At 35.9% G+C, this 12808-nt stretch overlaps 1 protein-coding gene across 3 annotated transcripts in view; it reads left to right on the top strand.

Moving 5' to 3' along the window:
* Window positions 1-10021, top strand: part of SAMSN1 (SAM domain, SH3 domain and nuclear localization signals 1) — a 53975-nt gene extending 43954 nt beyond the window's left edge. For all 3 annotated transcript variants that reach the window (XM_030458861.1, XM_008502930.2, XM_030458870.1), the window contains 2 exons: window positions 712-862; window positions 9580-10021. In XM_030458861.1, the coding sequence (XP_030314721.1) occupies window positions 712-862; window positions 9580-9785 (357 nt within the window). In that variant the 3' untranslated portion in view covers window positions 9786-10021. The remainder of the gene's footprint in view (window positions 1-711; window positions 863-9579) is intronic.
* Window positions 10022-12808: the final 2787 nt, after the last annotated feature.

The following is a 12808-nucleotide window of genomic DNA, read 5'->3' as shown; positions in this document are numbered from 1 at the left end:
ACTACAGCACTAACATTTAAAATTTGAGTTTCTGATTTCTCAAGTTTTTTAGAGACCCATAGTCTTTTTCTACTATGCTTATGCTGTGCCTCTCTCCTTCTCTGCAACCCTGGGTCCTAACTGGGTGTTAAAGCGTAATTAGAACATGATTTACAGGTAACATTTTAATAACTGGATGCAAACACTCCTTTCCCTGGAGTAGGTATGGTGAAACAAAGCTCCAGGGGGAACACATGTGATGTAGCATGGCTGGGAGCTCCCTCAGCTTCTGACCCTTCCTTATATCAGAGCTCCTTCTGTGAAAAGGCAGGGTACATCCTACCTCAGAGGTAGGACCTCCTGGACCCAGCATGGTAGGCACTCATAGGGTGACCAACAAGAGTTCAGGAGTTCAACAGTTAAATAATTTCAGGCAGAGCTCTGTCCTGGTCTAATTTGCTGAGAGTCTTGTTAGAGAGCTCAGGTACAGATGCTGGGATGTCCAGGAGGAGCCCCTGTCAGGAGGGGCTGTCCACAGGAGCCCCTGTGCCTCTGTCATCTCTAGCTCTCCAAATCTTGTTTTATGTCAAAGAGTGATCAATCGGACTGTAGAATAGAGCTCATTTCTACCCAATTAAAAAAAAAAAAAAAAAAAAAAAAAGAGAAAGTGTGCTTATTCCTTTACTAAACATATTGTTTACATGAGAGAATTTGCATGGTTCTTTTTTGCAGGAATATGCCTCAACCCTTTTGCTAAATGGCTATGAAACTTTAGAGGACCTAAAGGATCTACAGGAAAGCCACCTGATTGAATTAAATATTTCAAACCCAGAAGACAGGACAAGATTGTTATCAGCAATTGAAAATCTACAGGACTATGACAGTAAGTGTCTAAGCTTTGTGAAGCCATGTGCAAGTTTTAACTGAAGAAACACATTTAAAGAACTAGTGATTCTCACACTGCTCTGTTAAATGATTTTTCTTTGAAATATGAAACATATTATGAGATACAGTTTTCTTAATTGTTTGGATAGCAAACCATACATCTTTTCTAGATACATATGTGATTACTATACTAGTAACACATGACTGATTTAAAATGTCTTATTTATAGGTCCTACAGTAGAGATTAGTTGCAATTATTGATTAAGAATAACCTTATTTATGGTTCAGTATCCAACCCTCAGACAGTGTAAGTGACTTCCCAAAAGTCACAAGGTCTGTGCAAGAGCAGAAAATAAAACTTGCCAAACTTTATGCTAGTATCTTGATAAAACAGATCTTATTTCAATTAGCTACACTAACGAATTATCTCTTTTTTTTCTTTAATTTTTTTTTAATTTTAAACTACATTCTGCACAAGAACACAGTTGTTGCTTCCCTCACTTCACCCCACATTTGAATCCTTATCCAATAAATTTCTTTTACAGGATTTTTTTGTAAAAAATAAAATGCATATATGCTAACAGCTGGTTTGCATTCTTTTCTCAAAATGAATCTTACTCAAGCTTCCTGGAAGCGTCCAAAAGCTGATAATACAGTCTGTGTCTATGTACATGTATTGAACATCATTATGTTTTCTTCATTTTTTTCTTTCACTGGGAGTGGAAAAGCTACACTACAGAACAGCAAGTACAATTCTCATGATATTTTAATGGCATTTCTAGCCTGACTTCTAATTTTAAATAATTTATGTCAAATACCTAGAAACTACAGCTAAGCATCTACTTAATTAGACACTCAGCCAAAACAAGAGATGTTTTCCTCTTCATTAATATTCACACATACTCACCCCTATGCTGAGCAGTCATTTCATCAAATGTGCACTTGCAATTGAGAAGCATCTGAAAGAAAGAAAAGGAGACCTGGAAAAAAAATGTCTTCCTGGAATCTTTTAATATCAGTTCTTTCCACTTCTGACTCCAGCACTTTTGTGTATGAACATACTTGCATGCACAGATATACCCTGCATGCTTCAGTACATAACTCTCTGTGTTTCTAAGCAATACCTGGCTACTTCATCCATTCAGCTTTCCATGTAGATATTCTCTGATCTCCTTTGTGTTTTTTCCAACCTTGTTTTTTATTGTATGTTTGGGATTTTTTGGGACCCTCATTTTACGTGCAGTCTTTCTTGTTCTTAGTCAACTTCCAGGGAAAGGTAAGGTTCTGTCAAACACACTGGAGATGTATTAGAAGGGTACTTTTTGCCCATTGGGTTTGGAAGATCTATAGTTTCATGTGGTGACAGCCTAGGAAGCCCTCTTGAAGGGCTTTCTATGTAAGTAGTGATTGAAAGAATGAATCCAGGAAAAAAAAGCTACATTTCCCAAGTATTGTATTGCAGGGATCTGGCTGGAAATCATCTGAAAATACATCAGTTTCTCTGGTTTTCCTTTAAATTGTGCTTACGTATATATGTGTATACTTCTTGGTAACTAGCCTTGTTGCAATTTCTGCACCATTTATTTGGTATGCTTTTTGGATAGAAATAATAAAATAAAATAAAATAAAATAAAATGCTACAATTTAATTTTGCAGTTTCACAACAGTGTGAAAAACAAAACCAAAACTTTATGCTTTTTAACTGATCATACAGGTGTCAAACTATCCTGGACTAGTGAGGATGGTTTACTATTTATATTCTTTGTGTAACAATAAGGATAGCAATCAGTATTAATCACCTAACCTTTTAGAAGATGACACCAAGTTTTTCTTCTACTGAAGGTGTCTTAACACAATATTCTACAAACACCTTTGAAAGGACTACACCTAACAAGGTCCTTACATATCCCATACACTGAAAAAGAATAAATTTACCTTAATTATAGAACTAGGACTCTTTCTGATTGGCAGCATGGGATTACGTCACTTTTCCAGTCAAAACAGCATTCCTGATGTTGTCTAATAGTTTAAGCTGTTTTAATGTTTCTGGAAATAACATCATTAAGGCTCCCAAAGTGGCCCATGCTTCAAAATCAGTGATGACACCCTGGTCTTAGATCAAGAGATTAAATGAATGTTTGCTTCACATCCACCTTAGATAGATATCAAAAATCTTGGTATTAAAATTTAATAAAAATAATATTCCAAGAATTTAAGAAGACTCACAGAGATGAGAACCAAGACTTTTTTATATACTGTGCCAGCTATACGAATCCATTTAAGTCCAGCTGAGTTTCATAAGACTCACATATATTTTAAAGTAAGCCATGCATAAATACTTTCCTGGTTTGGGATGCTGTCTTGAATCAGAATTGGATCAAATCCTCACCTTGTCTGGTTGCCAGAGGTTCATAGAATTTGTCATGAGCAGTAGGGACAGAACAGAATTTAACAACCTGCTCTAAAAAGGAAGATACTAAAGACTAAAATTGGTAGAAGCTATCTTTTAAGTTGTTATAAAGAAAGACAGAAAGTCAAGATGATCTTGGGGATAAGTTCAGAGTGAGTCTGACTTCATCTGAATCTTTTGACCTTTCTGTCCTCCTGTCAATCCAACTGGAACATTGGGTTCAAGGAGCTGGGTGCTACTGTGAAAGTGAGTTCTGCATCTGAACTGAACTTTCCTAGGTCAATATTTTTTTTCTTAAATGGGAATGACTCAGTCCAGCATAAATGATTTTTTAATTAAAATTTATTTTCTGCATTGTTAGAAGTAAGCAGCGTAATTACCCACAGTTACAAGGCAATCTGTTTACTGGCCAAGAGTATTCTAAATATAAGTTCAGCAGTTTTCCAGGTAAAGGTTCACTCTTTTTATAAGCTTTGTGAAAAAACTATACTAAGGCCATAGACCAAATTTACTGTGCTAATCCAATTTTTCTCACTGAGCTTGGAAGACTTCCATCACTATGCATTATATCCTGCTTCCATGAAGCATGTGTTTGATTAATGGATGGAGTCACAAGTATGGTCCAGAATTGAAATGCAAGGGGTTTTGAGTTTTTGTGACTCTGATATTTTTAAGAGCATCCAAACATTCTGCAGCATAGCCTCATTTTACAAGATTATACTATAAATGTAGTAAACCAAGAACTAACATTTCTTTAATGTGGTATCTGCTATTATGAAAGGACCAAATGTTTTCATGGGGCTATAATTTCATTTTCTTTCCTTGTCTTTCTCTTGACATTTATTGTATGTTATACTAAGTGTTTTCTTCATACTGCATACCTGTGACTATGTAATTCATGGTGCAGAATAAAGTTACTAAATTTTCTAACCAAAAGACCTGCAACAATAGTTTCGACATTATATGCTTCTTAAAGCTGTCCAAAAGAAGTGAGATTTCTTTTTAATCTTACATTGGATGTAAATGTGAATTAATTTGAAAGGAAAAACTTTACCCATCTTACACCAGAAATGAAAAAGTAAATTTTATTTATCAAATACTACTACATAGTGTTTATCAAGCGGATTTTGCTTTCTGGTACTGCACTATCTTCTTTCTACCTTTCCTGGGAGTCCCAGCCCAAATTCACCATATTGAAGTTCCTCACATAGCAAGCCTATCCTAGAACTGCAAGGTGTTTTGTAAGCTCCTGATAACCTTCCCTCCCTTCCCAGATCTCTTTTGAGATTTTCTATAAGTTGATCAGATCTATATATTTGGGAAAAAGTGATTGGTTTCTGTGAAATCATGGCTGAGGATATAAAAAAAAAAAAAAAAAAGCTCTTTTTCATAAAGTATTTCTTAATAGCTTTCCATTCTTCTCCCAGATGGCTTCTAGACAGGAGATGGATGTCTGTGCTTTTGTATGATGCTATTTTTAAAGTATAGCAGTTGCTGGATGGTTAATGAATAAAGTAATAAAAGAAGTTTGGAAATTTTTCTTAACCGCTTCCCAGGACAAATGTTTTTCTGTGTGCAAAGTAGCCTTGATTCTCTTCTCACTTAGTCGTGAGGTACATACCTGAAGTCCAGAGGCTTGCATTAGTCCAAAGCTATTTTAAACTAAAGAAGAATTAACTTCACTGGATATCATAGTATCAAATCATAATATGGCTAGGGTTGGAAAGGACCTTAAAGATCACCCAGTTCCAACCTACATGATATGATAAATGCATACACATCATTTGATAGCAAAAAATAGGTGCATATGTGTCATCTGGAGGATAATATTTTACACTTACCTCCCCAGATCAACTTCCTTAGCTTACTTTTCACAATTAAGTTCCAGATCGTACTCTAAATCCCACTGCTAATACCAGATAAGGTTTGCTCCCTCTTTATTGCATTTGAACAGCAAGATAGTAGAGCTGAGAATGTGACTTTCAGTTCTCTGTTACATTACTTACATGGGGACCTAGCATCAAGACTTCCATTTTACACCAGACAGTTCCTTTTAGTATGGGGGATTACACAATATCATGTCCAGGTCAAATATTTCTCAAAGACAATCTCCCATTCTATATCACGATACAACTCAATGACCTAGAAATATTATTTCTAGATAACTCAAGGAAGCTTATCCTTGTGGGAGTATTAGTATTTTTCACTTTTTTTCAGCACAACTGTTTGCTTCCAGATTTCAGAGAAAATAAAAAATCTTATTTCTGTTTTCACCATAGACTCTCACATCAGTTCAGTGTTCTTCCCCAAAAAAACCATGCACTGACTTTAGTGCATGCAATTTTTAAAGTTGCATGCCTATAAATATCCATAAATAAGTCCACAAAAAGTCTGCATGCATGTACAGAATTACTTCAGGTTTCTTTGCTTCTTTTTCATGAACTATCACTGTTCTATTTAGCTAGTATGCAATGCTGCTGAGTATATCACTGCTGTAACCTTCCAGGAAAGCACTTAAGTGACTCAGCCTAAAGCATCATGCTCTGAGCCCAGTTCTCCTTCTGGGCAAAACTCAGGAAGACAAACTCTCAGATTCATGAAGTCTGGCTTGCTCCTGGGTGACTTATTTTTTCCTCTGGACAAAATCCAAGCCTCTGGCCACTCATCTCCTTTAGACTGACAACCACACAGAAGCCAGTGTGACCTCTGCACATTCTTGAGCTGAATTGCCTCAAAGCTAAGCTTAAAGTGCTTTCCTAATCAGGACTTTAAACTCATTTTAAAAAGGGAAAAGATCTGTCCCTTCATGTGTCACGCACATCTATGTCATTGAAAAACAAAGACTCATTTCCAAGATCTAAATAGCAAGAAATATAAGTATACATCACACATCTATTACCAAGGCTAAAGGTCTCACATTATTTTCAGAAGTCTGAATACAATCCTATCATTTAAAGCAGTATTAGAATATATGTGTCAAAATGATGTATATCTTGGACTTTACTGACCATATCATAGACAACAGTGACTGAAAGCTATTTATCTTGTATGAAAACGCTTTACTGTGGAAAAAGGAGAGGACTTCCATTTGTTGATAAGATAGCTATTTCTGATGATTCTGCAACATTTAATGGTAGTTTAATTTTGTCAGTTCCTGCTTCCTGTGTATTGTATCTTTCTTCTGATAGCCAAAAGATTAAGACAGTAAACTTACCTTTACTAATGTGGAACTTGAATGCATGCATGTTAGAGAAAGGAATTCAGGAGAACTGAATGTAAGAGCCCAAAGCAAAAGAGAAAAAAAAATGTTTCTTTTCTCATGAAGCAACATCTGAAGTTGCATGCTACATATGTATTTAGAATACTCAGTATCCTATTCAGGTGGTTTAGGAGTTACTGCATAATATTTAAAGCTACTGAAAGAGGAGGGGAAAAAACAGCACCAAAGTTTGCTCTCAGTCTTCTTAAAGACAGAGTTGGTGCTCTAAATATTTTTCTGATCAGAGTGAAGAATATAAAATATAATATAAGTAGGTTTAAAACACCTGAACTTTTTTTTGGTTTTCAGATTTGAATGTAAAAAATTATCCTAGTGTAAAAACACCTAGAAAGTTCTAGAAGTTTTACAATTCTGCATGATTTCTAAATAGAAATTTCTTATTATCCTAACTGACCTAAATTCAGATATTTAAAAAAAAAAAAATAAATCTCAGTTCCAGGCTTATCTGCATCTTTTTTTCCCTGAAACACTCAAGGGAAAGACATTGCTACAGAAGAATTTAGGATCTGTTTTTCACTTAGGAACTAATCAGATTATCACAACTAGTTACGGGGTACAAATACACTGACTGAAACTGCATTTTCTATTTAATCCACTAGTTACTTGGTCTTCTTTCCATTGTAAAACAAACAGTGTGTATAGAGGTTCCTCTCTGACCTTGAAAATGTAAACAGGATTAACACTTTTTAGGTCACTGCTTGCCAGGGCAGCAGATGATGCTCGAGAAGCTGATAAAAGCACCAGCAAGCAGCATTAGGTTGATGAAGGGATTAGAGGGGAGGGCAGGGGAGCCCCCTCCCCACAGCCCTGCAGGAGGACTTAGCTCAGCAACCAGGACCTGGGTCATCTCGGTGCTGGTGGGATGGGTGCAAGGCACTAATGACACAGTTTAGAGAAGACTTTACTGGGGCATCTGCTGTTATTTGTGCTAAACTACTTCTGTTGCTACTAATAGCAGCAGTAATACCTCCGCGGGTGTAATGCCTTTTGTAATTCCTCCCTGACTTAAATCAGAAATCAATCAGACCCTACGTGATCAAATATTTTCCCTGCAAGGAGAGATAACATTTGACGTGACAAACTGTGTTCTGTAAAGTGAGACAGAGATCAGTTACAGATATCAATTAAATCTGCTGAAAAGTGGACTCTTTCACACAAGTGCAATTAACCATTAATTTATTTGGTAACAAAGTGGCACCTCTACTCCTTGGAAAGTATTTAAAGTAAATTTTTTTCATTTATTCATTTAAATACGTCAGCGTATGCCCATAACCTCAGGCTCGATGCAAAAGTGACTCAGTTGAGATTTTGGATTCTTTTCTTTAAAAATCAGATTAAATTATTGACTTAATTAGGTAACTGAAAGTTAGAAAATATTAAATAAAATGTAGCAGTCCAAAGAAATCTACAAGATGTTTTCTACTTCCATCAAGACCTAAAAATGTTTCTCAATATGCCAAAATGCTTTGTGAAAGAAGTTTGTTGAAACCTCACTCAATAATAATAAATAAACAATAACTAATAATAAATAATAAAGGCACAGACTCTCGTGCTGTTCCATTTATGTACTTTCAGAGTGAAATATTTCCATTTTTCATTTCTTATTTTTTCTTTGTTATACAATAGATTTTAAAAAGAATATAAAAAATCCAAATTTAAAATCTTTCCCATCTTACCAGATCTTGTACATTCCAACAATTGAAACAAATGCCAGTATGAATTTTGTTGTAGAAATTTTATAATTCTGGAAGATAAACATATTTAGATTTTGACATAGAATAAAATCCTTCATATATTAGGACTTTAATTCTGTCTGGACTTGAACTAAAATATCTTAAATCTGACCAAAGATTCCAAGCTAACTCATTTAATCACTGATTAACAAGTCAAGTGAAATAAGGGAATTTTCTTTGCACAAGCAAAAAAGCACCATTTTTATGTAGGGGTAAATCTAGTTTAAAACCGCCTGTTTCCTGTGAGATTTGTACCTTATACTTTGTTTGGAAAGCAAGCCACAATTTTAAGTAAAAATACACTTATAGGACAGCAGGGATTAAAAAAAAAATATTGAGAAAGATTTTAAGATTTTATAGCTCTTTTTTTCTGAAGAAACTGACTGAGTGAACCATGTATTTCACAGCCAGAAAATATGTACACAAAGCTTAACCACAAGATAGATTGATGGTATACAGGTATACCCTGTCTGCAAGGCACAAACTCACTGAAGTTTTTTTGAAAGGTTTGTCAATTGCTGAGTTGCAGGGTTTTGTGTTTAAACAGATTAGTCATTCAGCAGCTGAACAAGGCCAAATTATTGTCAAAATTATTTGCTTTTACTTAGTTTTGGAACAGTATTCAAAGGCAGTACAAGAGGAGTTTGGCATCTTAGCCTTTTCTGAAGTCTGTGTTTTGGAAAAAAAAACCTTTTGGATATCAAGCTAAGCTTAGGAAGCTTCCATTATCCACCCACTCCCCCTGAAAAGTCAGATGCTTTACAAGACATGATTACCACCTATTTATGCTGAGCACTTCTGAAGATGAGCACAGTACACACTGCAGAGTGGGTAATATGGCAGGGGGTACATTGAAAAGACACACCTGTAAAGCAAAATATTATAACCAAAGCACAGTAGACTAAATGATTAACTGCATGAGAAGGCTCTGGAATACATGAATGTGGGAGGCAAAAGGCTGCCACCTCCACTGTGTCTGTGGTGACAATGCATGGTTTTATGTGTGGACAGCTAAAGGACCTCAGCCTAAAGAATGATGGCAAAAACATACTGCAGGATCAAAGCCAAGCTCAACATGAACTTCTATGCTATTATAGTAATGGAATCATATTTTAAGTTCTTTAATGCTGAGGCTTCTGTTTCTGATTGACAGAGATACTGACCTAGTCATGTGTGTATCGCCAACTCTGTTTCTGCAGTTCTTTAAGATGAATCGTGTTGCTACCTCAAGATTTTTTTTTTCCCAGTATATATATTCTGACATATTTTCTTCTTTCTTCTTCTCTTTCTAGTTGAACAACAGCAGAAAAGTGAGGGTGGTCAGGAGACACAGAGCTTAAGCCCTCACCCCAGCTTTGACAAATCACAGTTAAATGACTGCCCGAGAGATTCTGGCTGTTACATCTCATCAGAAAATTCAGATAATGGTAAAGAAGAAGTAGACTCAGAAACCCTGTCTGACATGGTGCAGTCAATAGCAATCACTGAGTCAAACTGATCCAGTCCTGTTGCTTTTCTGAAGTTTTTCAGAAAAGACAATCAAATTTGCCAGTGTGATGGCACAGAAGCAGAACACAAAATATTCTCAACACCAAAAATCTACTTCTGTCTGCTGTATGATGTTCTGGACTGTTTAATACATGGACACTTGATAACTAAATGTTAGCTGATAATATGAATATCTCATGCTTTTGTTTCCTATGAATCCACAGACATTTCACTTAAAAAGTTTATACATATGTATTTATAAATATTTGTACAGCAAATGCATTTTCTATCAGAATAGGGAATTGTTTAGGTAGTGGTACATTATCTGGATGTGTTCATTTCTGAAACTGTCTAAAATGTAAATACTGTACATTTCTTTTTTAAAATATATGGATTAATTACACTGGCTCTATTTTCAGTTGTGTTTTGCTGATATTTGTACATAATGTATTTTCATTGATTTAACATAATAAAAATGTGGATACATTCACATCTTTCTTTGAAAAGTACCAAGCTAATTCTCATTAATATTAAAGTAGTTCCTACCATTCCTTTCCAAAACAGGCTCTAAAGTAGACTATTATCTCCTACAGTTTATCCTGGAGGTGCAAAAGAACTGTAGTGTGAATCTGAATCAAGCTCTCTGTGTTCATTATCTTTTAGAGAACATAGCCATCCAAATAGCTTATGCACTGCCAATTTCTTTATTGTTATTTTCACACCTGTTCTCATTCTTCCCAAGCATTCTACAGAGAATGCAAGATTGGAGCAAAATAAAACAGTTTCAGTGCTATCTTTTATGACCATTTTTTTGTGAAGCTGTTGACTTTTGTGCATTGTGTGAAGCTTAATAGATTATTTGCTTGTATTCAAATCTCAGTAGTTAATACGATTATTGTGCACTCCTGTCTTTCATATGAGATTTTATTGTCATTTCCCAGTGTATTTTGTACTGGAATACACTTTTTAGCTGCCTGTCTTCTTCTAGAGTACATCCTTCAACAATAAACAAAATCATTGAGCCCTTTAAAAACTACTTGATTTTTAATGTGGTCATTACATTTCAAAGACAGCTCTGTTCTAAGACTAACACAGTAAATGGCAACTCCACTGATTATTTTTATGCATAATATCCTGTGTGAAATTGATAGAGAAACTTTTGCACACTAATTAGTCACACAATTTTCATAATTTAAGGTGTTTTGCTTTTAACAAGTGCCCACATACTGCTGACAGCTCAAAAGAAAAATCACCTTCAGAAGAGATGAAATACAGAAAGTTCCACCCTCAAAAAAAGTATTTCCTGCAGAAGCTATAAAAAAATGGAAATCTGTTCTTCCCCTCCACACCCCCGTTTTTTTTTCAAATGGATATGCTTTCTCTAGTTTTCATGACCCCTCAAATTGCTGCTGCTGTCAGACTCCTAGTACACAGATCTGCTTTAAAGGCTATAGTAAAAAAATTACAATCTCAGAAAATTGTATTTACTATATTTCAAAGACTTGGAGAAAATAAACTGTTTAGAAAAATAAACAGCAATGAGAGATGCTACGATTCATTTTGGATTTACCTTACTTTTTACACTGCCAAGAATCTTTATCACCTAGCAGCAATGACCTCATATTGACAATCATGGTAGTGATGCAGAATCCCTTGGCTGACCGAAGTATTTGAGAGACTGTATCAAGCAGCTCTATTTGTTTCTTAGGGTTTTTCTGACCAGTGGTGTGTCTTGACAGTATATGACTTGAATAACTTCTGAAACAATGAATTAGGTTTGGCTTCTATCACCTCCTCATTCTAGGCAAGGGCTAATGTCAGCTTGAATCCCTCGAAGAAGGGCTTATCTTTTGGGTTCTGTGGCCGAGGCACTTAATCTTCTGATATCTAGATATCTGTAAAATTGTTGAACCTGTAAAAATGCATTAAGGTGAGTTCAAACATGATTATAACTGCCAAGAAACAGCTACATTAGACTAACAGCCACAGACCAAGGATGTCTTGTGATACAAATACTCTGAGAAATGTTCATTTACGTTTATTTAAAAAAAAAAAATAGGCCTCCCTGACCATTCATAGTTAAGACAGGCAAGGCTTATAACACAGCAGAATACCCAAAAAGCTGCTGTTATTTTACAGGAACCAAACCCTGCGTAACTTGGGCTGATGTCAAGAGGATAAAGGTACTCTTGCAACTAGTTGGTAGCTTTGGGCATGAGCTGTGGTTTAACCACTCCTGCCTCTAATCAGTAAGGCTATGTCTAAAGAGCTATGTGTTTAGAAAAATGTGTCAACTGAAAGTTGTTCAAGACAGCTGTAACTTCCTGCAAAGGCAGAGCAGATTAGATCTGACTGAGAAACTTCTGTTCTCTCAAGCTATTCTGAGAAAAAGAATCAGGAAATTTTGCACCACAGGGAAAAAAAAAAAAAAAGGTGTATTTGCTACACGAAGCATACCCAGACTTCTCTTGTCTCTCAGTGGTCTTGTTAATCTTACTGATCATGGATTAAACTGTTTGTGGAAGCACAAACATTTCTCCAGCTGGCTTTAGTGCTTGGTAATCTGAAAATAAGAAGAATCTAGGAAATGTTGCAGAAAGTCTGGTGGAGATATGAACTGCTTTTGAGAAATCTTTAAAAAAATGTTCCACTGACAAGGAAGAGAACCAAGCAGAGGCAGTTTTGTTCCCCTCTGTCACTTGCTCAATGGTGTCACTTTTCTTTTAATTTTACTATTCTTCCACTCTGATTCAGAAGGACTATAAGGTTTCTAAGTCTCTTATTTGGAGATAATCGAAAGTCCACTGTTCTCTGTGGTCACAAAGGATACAAAAAGATTCAAAACAAGTCAGTAACAGTAGAGGTGAAGCTACCAAGGCTTGCCCCAGTAGCCTTTAGCCAGCGGGGATTCCCCCCACTGCAGAGGGCCACGGTGCAGGTGCAGCAGATTTCCCCTCAGGGCTGCAGTGCTGGGACGGCTGCTGGCACCTGTGCTGCAACTTGAAAAGATTTGTGTGACCCACAGAAAAATTC

Source organism: Calypte anna, chromosome 1 (genome assembly GCF_003957555.1).
Source record: "Calypte anna isolate BGI_N300 chromosome 1, bCalAnn1_v1.p, whole genome shotgun sequence".
Taxonomy (NCBI): Eukaryota; Metazoa; Chordata; class Aves; order Apodiformes; family Trochilidae; genus Calypte; species Calypte anna.
Note: the sequence above shows the minus strand (reverse complement) of the source record. Positions and strands in the feature narration are given on the sequence as shown.